The sequence below is a fragment of the Camellia sinensis genome, chromosome 6 (genome assembly GCF_055761805.1).
Source record: "Camellia sinensis isolate YWXY chromosome 6, ASM5576180v1, whole genome shotgun sequence".
Lineage (NCBI taxonomy): Eukaryota > Viridiplantae > Streptophyta > Magnoliopsida > Ericales > Theaceae > Camellia > Camellia sinensis.
The window spans coordinates 144081659-144103759 of NC_138966.1; the positions used below are offsets into that span (position 1 = coordinate 144081659).

General features: G+C 37.7%; 1 protein-coding gene across 4 annotated transcripts in view; it reads left to right on the forward strand.

The window, feature by feature from the left end:
• Positions 1 to 6611: 6611 nt before the first annotated feature.
• The window catches only part of FPA (RNA binding protein), a 30909-nt gene continuing 15419 nt past the window's right edge, over positions 6612 to 22101 (forward strand). The window contains exons 1-6 of one of the 4 annotated variants that reach the window (XM_028255890.2): positions 6613 to 7083; positions 11186 to 11431; positions 11984 to 12124; positions 12400 to 13415; positions 14458 to 15532; positions 15611 to 15827. In XM_028255890.2, the coding sequence (XP_028111691.2) occupies positions 6790 to 7083; positions 11186 to 11431; positions 11984 to 12124; positions 12400 to 13415; positions 14458 to 15532; positions 15611 to 15808 (2970 nt within the window). In that variant the 5' untranslated portion in view covers positions 6613 to 6789 and the 3' untranslated portion in view covers positions 15809 to 15827. Of the gene's footprint in view, positions 7084 to 11185; positions 11432 to 11983; positions 12125 to 12399; positions 13416 to 14457; positions 15828 to 15967; positions 16152 to 19795; positions 20126 to 22101 lie in introns of those variants that run through there. The other 3 variants (XM_028255888.2, XM_028255889.2, XM_028255887.2) reach the window with 3 other exon arrangements.

Genomic DNA, 22101 nt, shown 5'->3' on the forward strand with positions numbered 1-22101 from the left:
TAGCTTTAGTAAAGATTAGGCGCATTGCAAGCATTTTCATTCTAAGTTAGCCGGAAAAACTAACTTAGAGGTTGGCTGGAATAAACCAACACCCTTCCTAAACCCAGGATAAGGATCCAGGCTGCAGGACATTTGGTCGGAATAACCAAATACTATAAGTTAGCTGGAAAAACTAACTTCGATGGTTGGCTGGAATAAACCAACTCTTGTTACTCTTCAGCCAAAGTAAGTGCAAGGCCGAAGAGTGGTTGGCTGGAATAAACCAACTCTTGTTACTCTTCAGCCGAAGTAAGTGCAAGGCTGAAGAGTGGTTGGCTGGAATAAACCAACACCTGTTACTCTTCAGCCGAAGTAAGTGCAAGGCTGAAGAGTGGTTGGCTGGAATAAATCAACTATTGTTACTCTTCAGCCGAAGTAAGTGCAAGGCTGAAGAGTGGTTGGTTGGAATAAACCAACTCTTGTTACTCTTCAGCCGAAGTAAGTGCAAGGCTGAAGAGTGGTTGGCTGGAAGAAACCAACTCCTGTTACTCTTCAGCCGAAGTAAGTGCATGGCTGAAGAGTGGTTGGCTGGAATAAACCAACACTTGTTACTCTTCAGCCGAAGTAAGTGCAAGGCTGAAGAGTGGTTGGCTGAAATAAACCAACACTTGTTACCCTTCAGCCATAGTAAGGGTATGGCTGAAGTTGGATTGACTGGATTCAGCACTTTGTACTCCTCAGCCGAAGTGATTATATCGGCTAAGGAGTGGTTGGCTAGTAATCGTAATTTAACCAGCCAAAACCGAAATAACAGTTGGAGTAACTGAAGGCATTACAAAGTACAGACATACATACCAAAACCGAAGTTAGAGTTCAAGCAAATTTCCATTTCATTAAAGATCAAAATAAGTACAAAGCAAGGACCAAAGCCCGGTTACAAAGACGAAATAAGAAAAAGAAAAAAGTACAAAGTCAAGAAAAGAGCTCTTGTATTTCGGCGTCAAAGGCCGCATCACCATCAACTTGAAAACCGGTTTCAAGGGGAAGATCACGCTTGGTCACCGGGTTGGTTTCGGTTGGAACCACGGTTTCATTTGGCTGTTCGATAGGTAGGTCATCCACCATGGGCTCCAACCGAAGAGACGGGTCTGCACTTACAACCGGAATGTCTTCGGGAGCAGAGGAGTCATCAGAGTCTGAGTCCTCCAGAAACTCTTGTTGCAAGGCGTCTGCATACTCCGCAAGGGACTTCGGTATAAAGTAAGCTGGAGGGTCGAAGACCTCGGCCTGTTGATCATGACCGAGCTTCTCCACAGCCGCCCTCCAGCCGCACTTAAAGAACAGCTCCTTCGCGGCGTCGCATTGTTTGACATAGGCGTCTTCTGCCTCCTTGTAACCTCGCTTGTACCCCTCCTTTTCGGCCGCCTCCACACTCTTTTTTAGTTCGCCTATTTCGGTGTCTTTTCTCTTCTCAAGCTTCACCAACTCCCGCAGATATTTGTCTTTCATAGCGATGGCCGCTTTCTGCCTCTCCGCTTCAGCCGAGCTAACCAGATCGGCAAGTCGACTGTTCTCTGCTTGAAGCTCGGTCATTTTCCTTTCGGCCTCCTCTAGTTCGGCCGCATTTGCCTCAGCTTCCGCCATTGCTTGCCTTGTGGTTTTACGGAGTTCTTGGACTTTCTTGTAAGTGATGTTGTTCTTCTGTAAGGCCTGACAAAATAGAGACTTCTCTTAAGCCGAAGTAAAGGTTGGAAAATTCAAACAAGAAAAAATGGACAGTTACTTACCAAAATCATGGACTTGGATGCAGACCGAATTGACTTCATTTCGGTGTTCAATTGCTTTAAGTGGTGCTCCATGTCCTTGGGGAGGCACACACTTTTGGCCAGGTTAAAGGCCAATTGGTGATCTTTTTCAGCCACAACCGAGTCAGTAGCTTTGATGTCTCGGTCGTTAAAGGTCAGCGGCGGAGCCCACTTCGGAGATTCGGCTCGGTCAGTTTGCTCCGGTTGGGGGGAAGGTTGAGGACTTTGGGGGATGGATTCAACCTCATCGACGAGTTGCTGTTCGGTCGATGTAGATCGGGCGCGCTTGGAAGGGCGAGATGAAGAAGGCCGTTGAGAGGGGAGGGCCACAACGGCAGGCTGCGCCTCAATAGTTGGTGGTACTTCGGCTCTGGTTGTTGCGGTCAGAAGGGCCCTAACTCTGCTTTTCTTTGCCATCTCCTCTTCAACAGTTAATGGGACAAGTCGTATTTCGGGCAAGGTTGGGTCCGGTTCTGGTGCTTCCTCAAGAAGGAAATCGGTTACCCTTGCTTTTCGGCGACCGCTATACCGATAGGTCGGCTCAAAGTTTAGAAGCTTAGCCCAACTCCTTTCTTGACACCGTAGTGCGGCTCGCAAAATTGCAAGGTTGGGATAACTATATAGGGAACGGAGGTGGGCGAAATCTGCAAAAAAGAGAAGTGTTAGTTCGGTTAATAGACTAAAAATCGAGATAACATACAAGGAAGAAGACCGAAGTTAAATTACCAGACTCTCACTTTTTCCAATTTATAGGTCGGCCAGGAATTTGGGCTTGAAAATCCTCAAAGTTCCCAGAGACCCAGAAGAAATCATCATCGTTAAGATCTTTGTCCGGTATGTGTTTAACTATCTTCGGCGGCGGCGAATCCTAAGGTAATAGACCCACCCAGCATCTTTTGAGCCGATGGAGTATTGATGGAAAATTTCGGCCAGGCCAAGGTTCAGTCCGGTTTGGTGGTTCAGTGCGGCTATCCCCATTATAATACGGTATGTATTGGTGGACAGTTGGGTGGGGCATAATCTAGTCTGCCTAAGGAATTCGCAGATCAACGGTTGGACAGGAAACCGTAGTCCGGTTTCTATTATGGATTGAAGGGTAAAAGGGACGAAGCCTTCATTTTCCCAAGGAATAACATCTTTTTTTGCCAACGTCAGATGGACGTCATCAGGAATTTGGTAATCTTTCCTAAATTCGGCCATGCCACCAGGGGTCTCAACTAGATACCTATACTTACCCATCTGATGAATAATTTACTTATAATTTATATCGGTGCAAAAATCGTGCTCAGTAGCTCGGTTGAGCGCACGCAGGAGTGCTTGGGTAACCTAAGTCTGCAAAGTAAAAAACAGAGGGGGTTAAAGCACTGATCAATGGACCGTGCTACAATTTAAAAGCAAGGTATAAGAGCCCTACTTCGGCCTCAAAAAGCTGGTTCTATCTCGGTTCATCGAAAGGTTTGGTAGCTTGGTTTGGGCAGGTTGCTCGGTAGACCGGTTTAACGACTAGGGGCAGCTTTCTGAGTTCGGTCTAAAAAACTAAGAAAGCTGGTTTAGCCCCAGGGCCTAAATCGGTTGCAGTATGAATAAAGTTACTTCGGTTAAGCCTCTATTGGCGGCTTTCTGAGTTCGGTTTAGGAACTAAGAAAGCTTGCTTGGCCCCAAAAGCTTAGTTCGGTTGAAAACTGAGGTTCCTAGTTTGGTATATTCAGACTTCGTTCGGTGATCTTATTTCGGCTAAAGTAAATCAGAAGGTTATTTTTTTGAAGCTACTGTTGTCTCTACAAGTTCTAGTTCGGCTATTGACTGAAGTGATCTACCAATATTGGACAAACAGTATCCTAGTTCGGTTGCTATGTGATTTTGGATCTAAGACTGGTTTTTCTACATAATAGTTCATACACACATGAAGTTCTACTGGTTTTTTCATAAAAATACGGAAGCAAAAGCAGCAAATGGAAGAAAGTATTGGCAAAAAACATACAAAACAAGATATACAGTTGCACAAAACGAATGTAAAAGCAAAAACATGAAGGAAAAGTGGATTTGCTTACCAGAATTGAATAAGGAGGGACTGAAGATGAAGACTGTCGCAGTAAAGAAATAGCACGAACAACAAGAACACAGAGAGAGAAGATGAAGAAATGACAAAGGTGAAGGGACCTAGCCTCAGGGCGTGTTTTTGTTAGAAAGCCCAAAATTTGGGCGGGACTGTTCAAAATTCACGAAGTACGAAAGACGGCGTGACAGCCGTCCTCAGCCTATCAGAATCTGCCACGTGTTATTGGAATGGGAAGCGTTACAGTCGCTGTGATTGAAGAGACGTTTTGACCGAACAGAGTGAAGCCCGACGTAAAATTAGGTCGGCTGGAGAAGCTAAAGGGTTTTTAGCTCGGCTGGAAAGGCTTAATAAACTTCAGCTCGGTTGGTAGACTGGTAATCCCAATCACGCTGTGCAGATGGAATTAAGGGGCAATTGAGAGGGTAATTTTTGGGAAAGAATTGGGCCGAGCTGTGAGTTGGGCCATGCGGCCCAAAGTGTGAAAGAATCGGTAAGAAGCCGTAGTGTTATTTCGGCCCCAGTAGAGGTATAGATACTCCGGCCCAGAAGAGGTGAAGTTATTTCGGCCCAGGAGAGGTGTGGTTACTCCGGTTAAAGAGTGTGTATAGCAACTCCGGTCCGGTGGCAGTTGAAGGGAGTCCGGCCTTGCGTTTGGTCCGGTCGTGACATATTATGGTTAGGTCGGCTAGAGCTTGCTACTCAGAAGCTTGGTCTAAACGCATCATGGTTGAACGGGGGAAAGCCGAGATAAGGAGTTGGAGGAGAAAACCGAGCTAAGGATAGTTCGGTCTTCTCCGTGGCTTAGCATAGCCAGTGTGACTTCGGTCAAAAGGTAGTTCGGCCAAAGGGAAAACCATCCCACTTGGTTTAAGCAGTGGGGGAGGGTGTAAAAGGATAAGCATTATCCTTAGGAGTATGAATCCTAGGAGGACTCTGCGTGGAGGAATCCAAGTCCTACCAGGATTGTGCCACGGGAAACTTATAAAAGCTCACAAACATCACATTGGAGGAGGTAATTGAACATAATTCTTTCTGAGAACATAGAGCTTTGTCTATTTGTCAAGCTTACTGACTTAGGCATCGGAGAGGTTTCCGGCACACACCCGCCGGCTAGCTCACGTTTGTGTTTTCAGGTGATAAAGCGACGTCGTACGGAGGAGCGTGGACTTGGTCAACAGGATTATACGAGGAGAATTATTAACTGACCGTCTCTTTTTTTTTTTAAGTAACTTTTTAATTTATAAATTTTCTCCTCCCCAAAAAAATGCATATGTTGACAAACCGACCCTCAAAATCTAATACTATGTTTGGACTAAGTGATTTGGAGAGAAAATGAAAGAAATTGAGATATATATATTTCTCTTATTTTGTTTGAATAACTTAAATGGAGAGAAATGAGGATAAATGAAAAAAAACCCATTTATCTTATAACCCTTATTGTCAATCTTTCCAAAAGTGGAGAGGTTTAGAAAGAAAAGAAATCAGCAAATTTGTATATTTTTATAATACCAAATTTTTCCTTATAAAAATAAAAGAAATAAAATAATTGACAAAATATAAAAAAATTATTTTAATAATATAACATAAAATTTTTTCTTTTATTTTGTCTAATAAAATCTAACTAAATAAAAGGTCACAATCACTTTTTAATTTTTTTTTAATTTCTTATTTATTCAAATAAAAAAAAAAATCGCAATCAGTGTATTTGATTTGAGTTTTCTGAATTAAGTTTTTTAAAAATTGAGTATTTTAGTTTTCGTGTGTTTTTTTTATTTTTAGTGAATATTTTTAAAATTTTAAGCATTTTTTTTACTTTTTTAGATATACTTTACTTAGATATATCTAAATAGTAAAAAAATTGTGAAAAATATTTACAAAAATTAATAAATACATAAAAATATAAAAAATATACTGAATTCTTATATTTTTTTTATATTTTTAGTATTTAGTGAATTTTTAAAAGATTTTTTTTACAATTTTTTTACTTTTTAGGTATATTTATGTTAGGTGAGTCTAAAAAGCAAAAAAATTGCTTAAAATATTAAAAAAATTAATAAAAATTTAAAAATATGAAAATAATAAAATATATTTTTTTAAAAAGTGTTTCTGAAAAAATAAAACCAAACAATTAGGAGTGATTTGGGATGATCTAAATAAGTACACTTTTTGATTTTTTATAAATGCAGTGGCTTTGGTCCAGTCTAAGATTGGATTAGACCGTGCTATTGGGCCGGTGGGGGCCCACCACGGGTCCCGTTTTGATAATCCAAACCGTTCAATGTGTAGAACTCATCGAGTACTATATGCCTGTAAAAAATCACGTTAATCGGATATCGATAGCTATGTGAACAAAACAGTTTTTTATCAACCGTTAATTGTTTCATCGTCCATTTTTTTTATATAAAACTGATTTGATCACATAGCTATTGATATCCGATCAACGTGATTTTTTACAAACATGTAGTACTCGATGAGTTATACACATTGACGGTTCGGATTATCAAAACGGGCCCAAAAAATAAGCCCCATAGGCCGAACTGGACGGGTCCAATCTTGATCTCAACTTGAGACAAGTTGAACCTTTTTATAAAATATGAGTTAGATATGAGCTAAATTTGAAGTGATGTAATAAAAAAAGGATATGATTTAAATAAGATATTAATTTTTCAACTTTTTAATTTTTTTAATATATGCCAAATAAGGTTTTTTTTTTTTTTTTTTTTTTCCTCTTATAACTTAAATAAACAGTTATTTTCTTTCCTCAAGTTACAAGATAGCGTAACTGATGCGCACATAGGGACTGCGCAAAATACACAGATTTTGCTATTTATATTTTTTAAAGCCATTCTCTCGAACCCTCATCTTTCTCTTTCTCTTTCTCCCTCTGTATCAAATCTCTCTCTCAAAGCCTGTGTTCGTCTAGGGTTTCGATTCGATTCAACAACCATGTTTCAAGCTCCGAACAGATCGAGCAAACCGACTCACGGTGGTAACGATTCGGAATATCCCGTACCACCTTCCAACAATTTATGGGTTGGAAATCTCTCTCCCGATGTCACAGATCTCGATTTGATGAATCTCTTCTCCAGACACGGTTCAGTCGATAGCGTAACCCCTTACGCTTCGAGGAGTTACGCTTTTGTCTACTACAAGCGAATCGAGGATGCTAAGGCTGCCAAGCAGGCCCTCCAAGGGACGATTTTGCGTGGAAATTCTTTGAAGATTCAGTTTGCGAGACCGGTTTGTTCTCATCTTTGTGCCCTTTCTTTAGGTTTTACTACTGGGTTTAGTTTAATTTGTGTAGTTTGTTGTTTTTCAATTGATGGGTTTAGTCTAATTTGTGTGGTTTGTTGTTTTTTCAATTGATTGGTTGGTCTGTGTAATCGTTATTGTTCTACTTACAACTGAGCATTTGTGCATTCAGAATCGGAGAAGTTTTGGTGGCTTCAATGTGCTGAATTAAATTTCAAAATTTAAAATTTGATAGCTTTTTTCAACTATTTTTCTCCATCTACATTTTTTTTGGGGTCAATGAATGAATAAAATCCCTCATTTACATTCAAGTGGTTGCCGGGGAAACCCTTTCTTCGATTCAGATTAGTCTGCAAATACAGGTGTGATCTGATCCAAATCCCTTGATTCATTGGCCTGCAACACGATTGCGCCACCCAAAAATTCAGACTTAAAATTTTCGGCTGTAAAATCAGAACATTTGACCAAATTATGAGAATTTCGGATTTGAAATTTTACAAAAACTTTCTATAATTTTTTGGTTCCACATAAATTCAGAACTTTTGGTTTTTCTATCAGTTGACCACCAAAATCATACAAAACTTAATCTATGGACAAGAGAGTCCATGCTAGGTACAAGATCCAAAAATATTCTCAAGGGATCAATTCATGTTTTTTCGGCCCAATGATGCAAAAGACTAAGAAAATTACGTTTGATTCTACACAACTTACAAATCTACACTTTCCAAGTTTTTCCTATTTGTCACCTTTCAAATGCACAGATAAATGAAAAAAATGGCCAACTTGTTCTACCTCCAAATTTCTTGAGTCTTCTGCATGTAAACAAATCTATGAAGAATTTAGAAAGATCAAAGGCATCCAAAACTACCCATCAAGAAAGTCCACACCTCTATGACTATCCTCTGGGTTTTCTTTTGGTGAGTAACTGATCCGTGAATTTATGCCGCATCTGTGCACATTCAGCTTGGGGTTACGGTTAACCCTTGCTTAATTTTTTTTGACAAACTGAAATAAAGGAATAGTAACCTCTCACCTCTGTAGATGGTTAACCTAAATGAAACAATGCATAAAGCAGGAGTGCTTGAGATGAATTCTTACTGCTTGTGTATATATGTGTACATTTCATGTGAAGAAGTAAATACGTGTACCAGGATGGGCATAATGGTGTTGGATAGAGATTGGGTCACTGAAGAATCTTCTTGCTATGACTAAAGTTGATTTCATGATATGCATATTTAAAAGATTATCTACATATAAAAGATAATTTAACTGAATTAAGGCACACATGATGGGATTTGCAAATGAAGGTGGCAATTTTTTTTTTACTTTGATTTGGTGTATTAAGGTTATACTTGTTATGAGATGTTGCCCTTTGTTAATGGTGATAATGAAATAATGGTTGAAATAATAGAGAATATAATTTGTATTTATTTAGCTAAATTGATTTTAAAATTAAGAAGCAAGGACATGAATATGGACATGGGACAGTGATTCAAAAAAAATTAGGACACAAACACAATGGAGAAATGACTTGCTATGTAGATTAATATTATGAGTCCACAAACCATCATAATTAACAAAATCTAACACTAATTCAATTTAACAAAACCAACGGTAATCAAATTAAAAAAATATATTTAAATGATTAATTGATCATCATAAAAAAAAAGAAAAAAAAAAGTAATAAACATTTAACATTCTATCTCCATCAAAAGCACTAAAGCAGCTTGGGGGGGGGGGGGGGACTATGACTAAAGTTCATTTCTAGAAATGCATATTTAAAGGCATATCTACATATAAAAGATATTTTAAATGAATTAAGGCACACATAATGGGATTTGCAAATGAAGGTGGGGAAAAAAAAATTGAACTTTGATTTGGTCTATTAAGGTTATACATGTTATGGGAAGTTGACCTTTGTTAATGGTAATAACTATACAATGGTTGAAATAATAGAGAACATAGTTTGTATTTGTTTAGCTAAATTGATTTAAGAACTAAAAAGCATGGACGCGAACACGGATATGGACATTGGATAAAGTGATTTAAAAAAAATGCGGACATGGACATAGTAGAGACATGACGTGCTATGTAAATTAATATTATGTACACAAACCATCAAAATTAACAAAAACTAACACGAATTAAATTTTAAAAACAACATTATATTTAAATAATTAATTGATTGATCATCCATAAAAAAGAAAAAAAAAAGTAATAAACATTTAACATTCTACATCCATCAAAAGTACTAAAGAAGAGAGGGGAAAACTAGTTGGCGTGTCCTTAGTGTGTTCCCAAAACACAAATTAATTAAATAATGGTGTGTCCCGGGCATGTTCAACACTGCTACGACACTTTTTTGGAGTGTCCATAATTCATACTTTAAAAATATTATTTGTAGGGGTTCAATTGATTTTTATGGAATTGTATATTTTGGTTTTTAGTAATTTAGTAAATAGTGAAGAAAAGGATGAAAAAAAAAAAAGAAAACAATTTATTATCGTGAAAGGGTATGGAAATGCATAAGTATTTAGTAATGCTTTATGTAGATTGGAAAATGAGTTAATGCAATTCCAATAATTTTCTTTTAATAATATGAATTTTAAAATCTTTTGGTTTGATCTACGAAGCATTTACACTTCTTAGACACTTATCGACGAGTGTCAGACACTCTTTAAAACATGTCCTATTATTTTGTTAATTTTTTTAGATCTCGACACGCTTCGGACACTTGGAAGACACGTGCCCATTGCTTAGACGCACGAAACACACTAGAAGTTTAAACAAAATAACTTAAGATCCAATGATAATAGAAAAATAATGTAGATATTTATTTATCCCTCTACCTTTAAACTTTAGAAATTAGTGTTATGTTATAATCTTTTTATGAATTTTGTTAACATGAAAAGATTGTACATCTCGCATGAAAGTGAATGCAATAAAACAATGTATAATCTTTTTAGGTAGCGTTTGGTAGAGTTTTCTAAATATGATTTGAGAATAGAATTGTATTTTGAGTTTGTGAGTTTTGAAATTATGATTTGAGTGTGGAAAATTTGTTTGGTGAATGAGTTTTGAAAAGAGTTTTGAATTGAGTGGGGAAATTTTGATGTGACATGTGATATTTGATACAAAAACTTACAACTCATAACTAAACATACAATTCAAAATTTTATTCAAAGCTCATAAATTTTTTAAAAAAATTTCAATTTTTTTTTTTATTTAAAATATAAAAAATAACATGTGGCATTTATAAAAAAAAGAATTGCACTGCTCCGGTCAATCGGGCCGGACGTCCAGTTAGCTCAAATTTTCCCACCTTGGAAAGAGTTTTCAAAAGGGGTTGTAGAATTAATTTTTGAATACTCTAAACAAATAAGACACTCAAAATAAAGGGTGGAAATATGTTTGGAGAAACTAACCAAACACAGCCTTAAGCTTGCTTAACATGTGCTCTAAGGGCACACATTAATAACACCCATTTTTTATTATGAAATATTCATATATATATATATATATAATTTTTCTCATAATGAATACATAAAACTATAAATTTTGTGAGTACCCTCTTGTGTCGTGCCCAACATCTTTTGAAAATTGTAATGTCGGCGTGCTAGTGTTGTGTCACTTGTCCATGCTTTTTAGGGTTTTGATGCGCATAACTATGTTTATTAGTTTAGTTTGACCAGAAAAATGCTTTAATGCAATTCTAATGCATCAATACCTTGCTTGATTCAAATTCATTTGAGACATGAACATGGTAACAGGCAGTTGTGATTTGTGTTGTTTATTTCGTTTTAAGTGGTACTAGAAGTTACATACCAAGTAGACTTGCATTGTTACCATTAGCAGGGTGTAAACATTCTAGTTTACTTGATGGGTTATGCTAGAAGGGAAATGCATATGACTTTTGGAACACTCATCCATCTGGCAACGTATGCATATTTGGGTGTCTATGATGTGTATTTCTCTTGATTAATGTATCATCTTTTTCCTGTTGTTTGTAGGGTAAAGTTGCTATTACAACTACACATTTTTTGGGTTTTTTCGCCGAGTTCTAACCTATTACTTTTTTTGGAGGAGGCAGGCTAAACCATGCAAAAGTTTGTGGGTTAGTGGAATCGGCCCATCCATTACGAAGGAAATTTTGGAAGAAGAGTTTCTCAAATTTGGTAAAATTGAGGAGTTCAAGTTCCTCAGGGACCGTAATACTGCATATGTTGATTACCTTAGATTGGAAGATGCTTTTCAAGCATTAAAAAGTATGAATGGGAAGCAAATAGGCAGTGACCAGATACGTGTTGATTTCCTCAGATCACAGACTTCAAGAAGAGTAAGTCGATTAATTCAATCACGTTTTAGATGTGCTTTGGAATATTTAATTGTAGCTTGGATAAGGTACTGTGATTACTTGCATAGTGAGTTGAAGTTTTAACTGTGCCCTACATCATAGTGTCTCTGTCACAGTGAGGTGCTTAGAATTATTCTTGGTCACCCTTTTTAATATATAATTATTCTTGGTCACCCTTTTTAATATATTAGTTATTGCACCTGATAAGGGAAATTTGGTACTTTGAGGAATTATCCTTGTATTTTAGATGTGCTAGCCAGCCCATTGGTACATTCTTAGGTCATTTATACAACTGCCATTGAACCTATCCTTGCTGGGCACTAAATCCAATCCACTTTCAACTCTGGAAGATCACCCCAATATGACAAACAAAATCCTGCTCAAATTGAAATAAAAATGTTGTTGTCTCAATTCCTTTCTGACTTGTTAGCAGGTCTTGCTGATCCCGTAAGTCCTCTTTGTATGCCCACCTCTGCTTAGTAACTTCTTTTAATTTCATTAATTTTTGGTCTTATGCTTTTTTTATGTCGATAGGAACAAGGGGCTGATTACCATGATGCAAGGGAAGGACAGTTTCTTAGCCGGAGAATGGGCCCTTCTGATTCACCATGGATGCCACAAGACACCATTAGAAACTATTCTGAGCCTATGCATTCTGGGTCCAAAAGACAACTGGTAATTTTCAACCATCAATCATTAATTTGCTATATTCAATTGAGGTAAATTTGTGGGGGCTAGCTGGAATTCATGCTTTGCTCCCCACAGCTTCATTGCACACTAATGCCACTAAATGTTCATCATGTTCTGGGAGATCCTGTATTTAGCTGACAGTAGTTATTTCTTATAAATTTTTAGAGTGCAGACTGCTTACTGAACATGAGGTTTTACTTTAAATTTTAATTGAGTGGGTTTGATAACATCTTAAACTTGTCCTTTTATGTTCGTGATAGCATTCTCAATCTTCTGGAGGGCCAAAGGGCGATGGACAGCCAAGCAATATATTGTGGATAGGTTACCCTCCTCCTGTTCATGTTGATGAGCAGATGTTGCACAATGCGATGATTTTATTTGGTGAGATCGAGTCAATTAGAAGTTTTCCTTTGATGCACTACTCGTTAGTTGAATTCAGAAGTGTTGATGAGGCACGGCGTGCCAAAGAAGGGTTACAAGGTCGTCTTTTCAATGATTCGAGGATATCGATTATGTATTCGGACAGTGGTCTTGCTCCTAGCCAAGATTACCCTGGATTTCACCCGGGAATCAAAGGGCCAAGGCCGGATATGTTTTTTAATGAACCTCCATTTCGACCTGCACATATGGACATGTTTCATCATAATCTTCCGATGGTTGCAAATACACTTTCTGGACCTGCACCATCTAGTGGTATTCTCGGTCCTAATATGCTGATGAGGCCTTTTGGTCCTCAAGGTAACTTTGAACCTCTACTTTCAGGACCAGAATTCAATGATTTGACTGCACTGCATAAACGGCCGGATGCTAATCCCAATGGTCTGATGGGTGGTCCAAATTGGAGAAGATTGTCTCCTGCACCTGGGATGCTTCCATCTCCTTCATCGGGCATGAAGCGACCAATCAGACCTGTGTCTGGTGCATGGGATGTATTTGATGCAAATCAACTTCAAAGGGAATCCAAGCGGGCAAGGATTGATACAGTTTTTCCTGTTTATGATTCTTCTTTTCCTTCAAAGAAAATGGATGATCAGGGCTTGGGGTTGGACCGATTACATGGGCTTCGCCCGCAAGTTGATGGAGGTGCTTCAGGTTCAGAGGTCAATGTTCAAGAGAAGAATATCTTTAGTCCACCAGAAGTAAGGATCAAAACTGTTGGAAATGATCACGTCCATCCGGATCATGATTACATATGGCGTGGTGTTATTGCCAAGGGTGGAACCCCTGTTTGTTGTGCTCGTTGTGTCCCTCTTGGGAGAGGCATTGAGTCTGAGATGTAAGTGTTATTTTGATTGTCACCTACTTTCTGTGTAGTTATCCCTTTTATTAAGTGAAGTTTTTGGATGTCTGTTTTAACTTTGCACAATAAATGCAACTAATGTTGTTTGATTGGGTCTTGCATAATATGATTCTTACCAAAGATTTTTCTAAAACTAAAACTATTACATCACTGTAATTTAGCCACTTCAATTGTTATTCTTTAATTCTCTTATTCTTTTGTAGGTAATGGGTTTGCTTATCAATACATCTTATGATGTATCGGCTCATCAAATGTATTGAGCCATTCAGTGAGTTTTGTATACCCCAGATATATCATAATATGAATTATTTAAGAATTGAAGATGAGTATATATCTTCGTTATTGCTTGTGGAAGGATACATAGGTGGTGTTTGGGAAGAATTTTAGTTGGGTTTTTTCTCATTTTTTCCACTAAAAGACAAAAATTTTGCAAAATAAAAAAAAAACACATCCAAACAAAATATCACATCCAACCCCATAATCATTTCACTTTTTCTCTCACAAACATCACATCCAACCACAAAAAAACCCAACTATCTTCCCAAATACAATTTTTTTTTTCTTCAATAATATCCTACATCTAAAAAAACCTACATAAAACCCACTTCCCAAACACCATCATAGATAAATTGTTGTAGATAATCCTCCGTTGTAGTATCACAAAGTGGCAACAATTTTGTAAATCCTTTTGCTTTCTTATTTCTTCATTTAAGTTTTGGAGAGCTTAAGTGTGCTTTTTGTTTGATTACACATTCCTTTTATCGACTCATTGTGGGATTATTTATGGATTTAGATCATGGCCTAATTTTGTTCTTGATTACTTCCTATCTGTCATTATATTTATCTTCATTTTTTAACGTTGGGTTGTTTTGATGCTTAATCATGTGACTGTGTCCTGGTGAATTATTTTTCACTTAAACCCAGAACTTTGCTATTGTGATCTGGTAGATGTAGCATATGACTAGTTGTCCTGAATCCTGTCATTTTTATTTCTAATATGGAACTTTTTTATCTGCAGTCCTGACGTGGTCAATTGCTCAGCCCGAACAGGCCTTGACATGTTAACAAAACATTATTCTGATGCCATTGGATATGATATTGTCTTCTTTCTGCCTGATAGTGAAGAGGATTTTGCTTCGTACACTGAGTTTCTGCGTTATTTAGGGGCAAAAGGCCGGGCTGGGGTGGCCAAGTTTGAGGATGGGACCACCTTATTTTTGGTGCCTCCGTCAGATTTCCTCTCTAATGTGCTAAATGTTGCGGGTCCTGAACGCCTTTATGGGGTGGTCCTGAAGTTCGCACAACATTCCCCTAGTAGTACATCCATGCAGCCACAGTCCTTCCCGTCTCACTACATGGATGGACATCAGATTCCTTCTCAAAATGAGTACAGTGGCTTGCCTCGGGAGGAAAATGTTTTGCAGATGGATTATAGTAGTGCGTTACACGAGGACTCATTGCCTCCTAGAAATCAGCTTGCACCTTCTACTACTGCCTCGCTTCCCATGCAGCCAGCCTCAGGAAATACTGCAGCAGTGTCTCAAGCTGGAGTTAGTTTGACTCCTGAGCTTATTGCCACTCTAGCATCCTTACTTCCAGCCACTGCAAAATCTTCTGGTTCAGAAGCTGCCCAACAACCACTAGGATCGTCCTCGATGAGACCTTCAATGCCTGCTAGCACTGAATTGGAAAGGGGACTTCTGCAACAAGGTCCTGAGCAGACTGGTCATCCATTGCATCAAGTGGAGCATCAATTTAATCTCCAGAGACAACTTCCCCAGGTTCAGACTTACGCAACTGGCTTGAACACATCAAGCAATTCTCCACTGGGGGTTACTGGAAACTCCCAAGTTCAAGATCCTGCATTTCACCTGCCACAAGGTGCAGTTTCTTCTAGGCCACTGAATATGTTAGGAAACCCTTCACAGAGTGGACAACTTTCTGTTTCCCCACAGGTTGACTGGCAACGTCAGTATGAAGTTCCTCAGATTACTCAGACGGGCTTTGGGATGGCACATGGAACAGATTCTCTTGGTTCATATGGTTCATCTATCTATCAGCAACCTGCAAACTCTGTTTCATTGTCTAATCAGGTTCATGGTAGTAATGTTACTCAGCAGCCCCATACTGCATTGCCGCAGGGTGCTGATATATCTGAGCTTTCGAATCAGGTTCTGCAGCTTCAGCCTGCCCTTTATGGAGCAAGTCAGGGAACATCAGAGGTTGAGGTTGATAAGAATCAGAGGTACCAGTCAACGCTGCAGTTCGCAGCTAACCTCCTCCTCCAGATACAGCAGAAGCAGCAGCAACAGCAACAGCAACAGCAACAACCAAGCACTCAAGCAGGGCAAGGGTCCGTTAATCATTAATGATATTTCCGTCAACCAGGTAATTGCTTAATCCATGATTTTTTCTTCTTTTGAATATACGAGTTTTCCAGGAAAGTCATTTCTCTGCTAAAATGTGATTTCATGATGAAACTCAATCTTGCATTCTGCCCTCTTTTATATTTGACCTGGTTTTTGCAGTTCGTGTGATATTTAGAAAACTTTGAATAAGGTTGGTGAGATGAACAAGTTACTCCGGTTTGGATACATAACCTCATATTGAGAACTTTATCCAAATGGCATTAAAATTGAATTGTCGTTTCATTAAGTTTTCTGATGATATAAGGTGCAGAGGAGGGAATAAATGATCTCTTGATTTCTTATTGGATATTGTTTGTGGAATTAAGTTTGGCATGGAAGGTTTAAAGCATTTGGTTACATGGGGATTCAAAGGTTGGTTGACAGAAATTGAAGAATGCTTATTGGAGGTGGAAAATTGGCCTCTTTTGGGATCTGATTTATTCTTGGCATTTTGGATTGTGATCCCTTTGGAAGAGTAGAGTGTAGGAGTTTAGCCCTGCTGGTTTGTCTTTGATAGTGGTTTCATGGCTAGGGAAAACCAGAGTTAGGTTGTTGGAATTCATTTTTTTGCAGTTTTAGCCACTTATGCTGGAATTTCTTTTTTCTCAACATGCTTTAATCGGTTTATAGGTCGGTTCTTAGTTGTTGTGGATAATTTTCGGCTTAGAAAAAAACTACTTACATTTGGTTGAAGCCTTTGTTGCTAGTTCTGGTATGTCATCTACTAGATCTCTCACAAGGATGTGTCAGTTGCGTAGAGGGTAGGTTGGGGTATTCTCTATATTGTAGAATATTTCGAAGTTTGTTTCTCTGCAATATGTTGAGATATACTTGGTGTTTCCTTTCAAGTTGAAGCATTTAGGCTTGGTGATTCTCAAAATCTAGAATTTAGGAGATACTGCTATGGAACTTACTTCATAGACATGTACATTTGTGTTTATCCCTACAAATCACAGAACACGTGCTTATGTTTTGTTTTTTTTTGTTTTTGCTTTTTACCTTTTCCTTTTCCTTTTTGTGGTTGTGCTTGTTGTAATGCTAAAACTGGATCAGTTAATTTTTATGAATAGAATTCACAGTTATTTTAGCCACATAGGCTTCTTTACTGGATCTGGCGCCATCTGGTAGCATAGGCTTCTTTACTGGATCTGGCAACGTAGCAACATAGGCTTGTTACAAAACACTCTTGCTATTTCTCTTGGTGATCTAATGGCAGTCATAGCTCCATCGTGCGTGTCATTTATTGCATCAATACCCTTTTGTCACATCTGTTTTCTCTTATACTCACCATATTATATCTATAGGCACCCTATCGTAATTGTTTTTTTAGATTTATAAAAATCATACTAAGATCACTCCTCTTCACACTGTAAATTTCTATTGGTCTTCCTAAAAAAATTGCTTCCATAGTAGATCTTTCGGGTGTAAATTCAAACTGATTTTCTGGCACTGTTGTTGCAATTCTTAAGCGCACTTTGTTTAATCTACACCCGTCACACATGAGCTACTACCCATATTTACAAGTAAAAAATCTAGTGAATCTAGGACTGATGAAGTATCATATCAAATTATCAATTTATGCTAATATTGTATTAGGTCAATTATCTTTTTAACTGTAAAAAGAATTTGGTTCTTCTTTTGTGTATATATAATTATATTAAAAAATAAATAATGCCCAATTAATTCCTATTAATGGGTGTTTGGGAGGGGTTGGATTGGGTACATACCTAACTTTTGGCATAAATGCACTAAGTGGATGTCCTCAAACTTGAATTCATAAGGCTTTGGCCTTTATCATAGACCTTGATTTCGCTACGAATATAGGGAACTCGGAATAGCGGAGATTGGTTCGTATTTCGCTTCCAAAGTTAGTCGTCTTTGCCCAAGTGTGAATTGTAGATGACTCTACGGCGCCGTGTTTTAAAAAGCTCTAGGCGCACAAAGGCGATAAGGTCTCCTATAGCCTAAGTGCGAGGCGTGAGGAGAGGTGCGCGCCTCACTAAAGTGAGGCGCAAGTTGTAGAATATAAGCAAAATTTTAAAGTAGGTAAAGTTTTCAACATAAACATAACATTTTAAAGTAGGCAAATAATCTTTAAACATAATATTCAATCTTCTAAAAATCACAAATATATTATCCAACAAAAGAAGAAAAGGTTAATAAAAATCCACCTTTTTGCATGCACAAGCATAAAAAGAAAGAAAGAAAAAAAAAGAAGCAGAGAGAGAACCACGAGCAGCGAAGAAGGACAACCTAGCGAAAGAAATGGGGAACAGTGGCTGTAGCAGAAAAAGAAAGAAAAAAAGAGGGAGAGAGAGAACTAGGACCAGCGAAGAGAGAGAGAACTAGGACCAGCGAAGAAGAAGGAGAACACTACGAAGAAGAAGAAGAAGAAGAAGGAGGAGAAGAGAAGAACTTGAAGAAGACAAATGTCGATCTTTCTCTTTTCCATGCAATGTCGATTGATTTTTTTAATTGATCTCCGCCTAGGTTTTTTTTTTTTTTATAATTTTTTTTTTATCACTTTCTGATCACGTTTGGCCTTTTATATTGAAGGGTTATAATTCCCTGTGGGTATGCACACAGAAAAATCGCTTAATCAACAGTTTGAGTAAAAAAATACATGAGGCGCATAAAGCCCACACCTTGCACCTTAGAATAAAGCCCTCACCCCGGCACCTTTCGTGCCCCTTCCATTCCTTGCCTCGCCTCGATCTGTTCGAGGCATAGGGCTGTGCCTCATTGCACCTTGAGCTTAGGCGCATGCCTAAGCGCGCTTTTTAAAACACTTCCGGTGGTTCCATTCCTTCTTACTGTACTTTTGGGTCAACCCAACCTGAATGGGAAGAAGAGGGTCAGCCAAACAGCGGGCAGCTCCACTTTGTACGTTTGCTGAGCACAGAGCAATCAAGCATTTTAGACAAAGGAAGGGAATTTCTCACCGAAGGAGGCAGTAAGATAGAATGTTAGTTTAAAGTCCATTTGGGTAGATAATATGGCTTGACAATGTCGAGCTAAAGACTATTACGAAGTAAATATAGGGTCTGTCTCAGCCTTGACTATGGAATTAGTTTTCCTCGTGACTATCTTTCCCCTGAATCCTGGTTGGCTGCAATATTTTGAGCTAGGGATCCTACAATTCCCTATGAAGCTCCCTGACAACCCCTTCAATCTATCTTCATCTTGGCTGGCAGCCTAGGTTGAGCCCGCATACCTTTATTTCCCTCTACTTCATATCTAAATAAAGAATTGTCTATAATAGAAAACAACTCAGTAACATTATATGCCGTGTGACAACTATGCATGGAAAGCATTAACCTATAGAGCTTATGCCATTAAAATAGGTAGGTTCTTTTTGATGACAAGGTCGGCAATAACATATGCCACATTCTATGTTTAAATTGCCATTCATTAAGTATTTTTTTAAAAATTTATTTCCACATAATAACTCAGACAATATAGATTGCCGTGGATGTAAGGGCTTTTGAACTTATTCATATACATTTTCTAACTGTCTTGTTTTAGGCCTTAATTGCATTAATGTTCAAGCCCCTCCAATTATAGGAATTATTTATCCTATAATGCGATTAAGGCCTAAAACAAGACAATCAGAAAATATATATGAATAAGTTCAAAAGCCCTTACATCCGCGGCAATCTGTATTTTCTGAGTTATTATGTGGAAATAAATTTAAAAAGATGTTTTTTGTCATTTGCTCAATGAATGGCAAAGTTATTATGTGGAAATAAAATATATAGAATGTGGCATATGTTATTGCCGACCTTGTCATTAAAAAGATGTTCGTAATTACTTGGAATTGATATGTTGATCATTCATAATGCGAGTTTGATTTTGTTTTGTGTCATTTACTTTGTCAAGTCAATAGATGTTACAACATTTTTTTGGTTGTCCTCTGGATTAACATAGCTGTCATCGTGTCTGCTCCAGCGTAGGTGCCACATGTACCTTCAATGCCTTAGATGCTCCTTTGTGTGTTGGAAGCATTTTTTCTTGTGGACAAACAAAAATTAACAGTTCGGATGAATGAGTGTGAGGGATGAGATAGAGAGAGTTTTTAATCTTATTATCATTGAGGACGGATCTTGAAGATGGTTCTAGTGCCCTAAGCCCTATGTCTTTGTTATTATTGTTTCCTTCTTAAACTTCATTTCATAGGTATATGTAGCCTTCGTTTAAGTGCTTTGCAACATTCAGTCTCATGGTGTGGTGTACTTTTGTGATGTTAGAACCTCATTAAACATCAATCTCTTAAATTTACTCTTTTTTGAGGGTGATACTTGTTTTGAATTTGCCCAATTTGATGGTTTGCTCTAATTTAGTAGAAGTTGAAATCTCCAAGTAGAGGTGGGGGCCATCCATTAAATTCCCCCAAGTATATGGAGTCATGAAGAGTGATCGTACATTGGTTTTTTTGGATATAAATGGCCTATGGAATTTGTTCATGTACATAATTATGAAATTGTGCATATTAATCACTTAAAAAAAGTGGCCAAGGTCATAAGGTAAGGCCAAAGGGATTGGTGCATCTTTTCCTAGAGGGGGTCAAGTAGTTTTGTCACTAGAAAGATTGCCTTTTCCTGGAGAAAATCTTGAAGAGAGTAATATAGAAGAAGATCAAGACTCAGATCAAATGGACAAGCACAACTTGCGGAGGGGTTTTTGCTTGTTTAACAAGTAAATTATCTACTCAATCCGACTATTTCTTGATTCGAATCCCAGGCAACCCATTGTCATATTGAAGTCGTGTATGGAAATTTGTATTTTATTTTTGCAATCTGGAAGAAGATCCGGACTCGGATCAAATGGACAAACAAGACTTAGGGAAGGGTTTTTGCTTGTTTAACAAGGAAATTATCTACTCCATCTGACTAGTTCTGGGTTCGAATCCCGGGCAAACTTCATATTCTATTTTTGTAAACGCACTTGAGAAAAGAACACATGCATGGAGATTTTGTCTCTTGGAGTTGAAATCTATGGAAGGACAACTGATTTCAACTTGAGCACCAATTCACTGGTATTGAAAGCGCCTTTTGAATCCAAGTAGTGGGGGTCTTTGCTCAAATTGGTGATTGATATAATTCGATTAGAAGAAAGTACTCTTATGATTCAAACCATATCATAGCATGCATATGGAAGAAAGGGCGGGTCCATTCGATGATGTAAAATCAACCATTGTGATAAAATAATCAATTGGAAAAAAAATCCCCTAATGCCAATTAGGAATTCACTAGGTTTAGCTTTTAAAATTGTGAATTTTTATTTATTTTACTATTTAATAACGTATAATAAGATCTTTCAATTAATGAACGTACTAATGAATCTAATGAGTTAAAGTAAAGTCAAAGTGTTGGTTGGTCGTCGTTCATTCTAAAATAGAAAATAGATTTGATATACTATTAAAAAAGAAAAGAAATTATCATAATAGGAATTTTCATTTTTATTCTCCTAACTAGTCTCAAATCAATAATGAAATAAAAAGTAAGAAAACTAATTGTTAGTAATGTTAAGAGGGAAGTTTTCATGTTTATTGTTTAGTTTCTAGGTAGCCTGTCTTTACTTAACTCAGCCTAAGCAATGCCCAAAGATTCCATGCTTTTCTTGTTTGGACCAACCAAGTTGGCGATTTCCAACAATTCTAATGTCATTGCCTATGAGTTTGGGTGCGTTCTGCTTGCCATCTCCTTGATTGAATAGATAGTTCTTGCAAGGCCAGCTTCACTCCCAGCATTGAAAAGAGCCAGCCTATGTCAATATGAGCTCGCTCGGAGATTGTGATTTAGTTGTTGCGAGCTCCTAGCTTTTCGCTAGACTCGCCCTCTAGTTGTAAAAGCTTTTCGACCTAGATCTAGATTCTTGTAAATGTAAAGACAACAAGACATAAAAGACTCGTCATCTTTTAGGAGAGCGGAGGTCAAACTTGGTTAAGCTAGGCTAGGCAAGAGTGGTCGATAAGACTAACAGAAGTGAAGGAGAGCGGAGTTGAAAGTCGAATGTTACATATTAATCTTAGGGATTAATTATGTACTTGTGATTTGGAAGCATCTTCCGACTTCATTACTTTGCGAATATTATGAGATGAAAATATGTTATATGGGAAGATTCTATGTAACTCAAAGAAAAATTCAAAATGTAGGATGAGATACTAAGATGTTACAGCTTTTTCAGAATTTGGTTATTTGTTGATGTCAATGTTCTACTTTGAGTGAAATGGTCTTAGTTTAGCATGTAGTTGT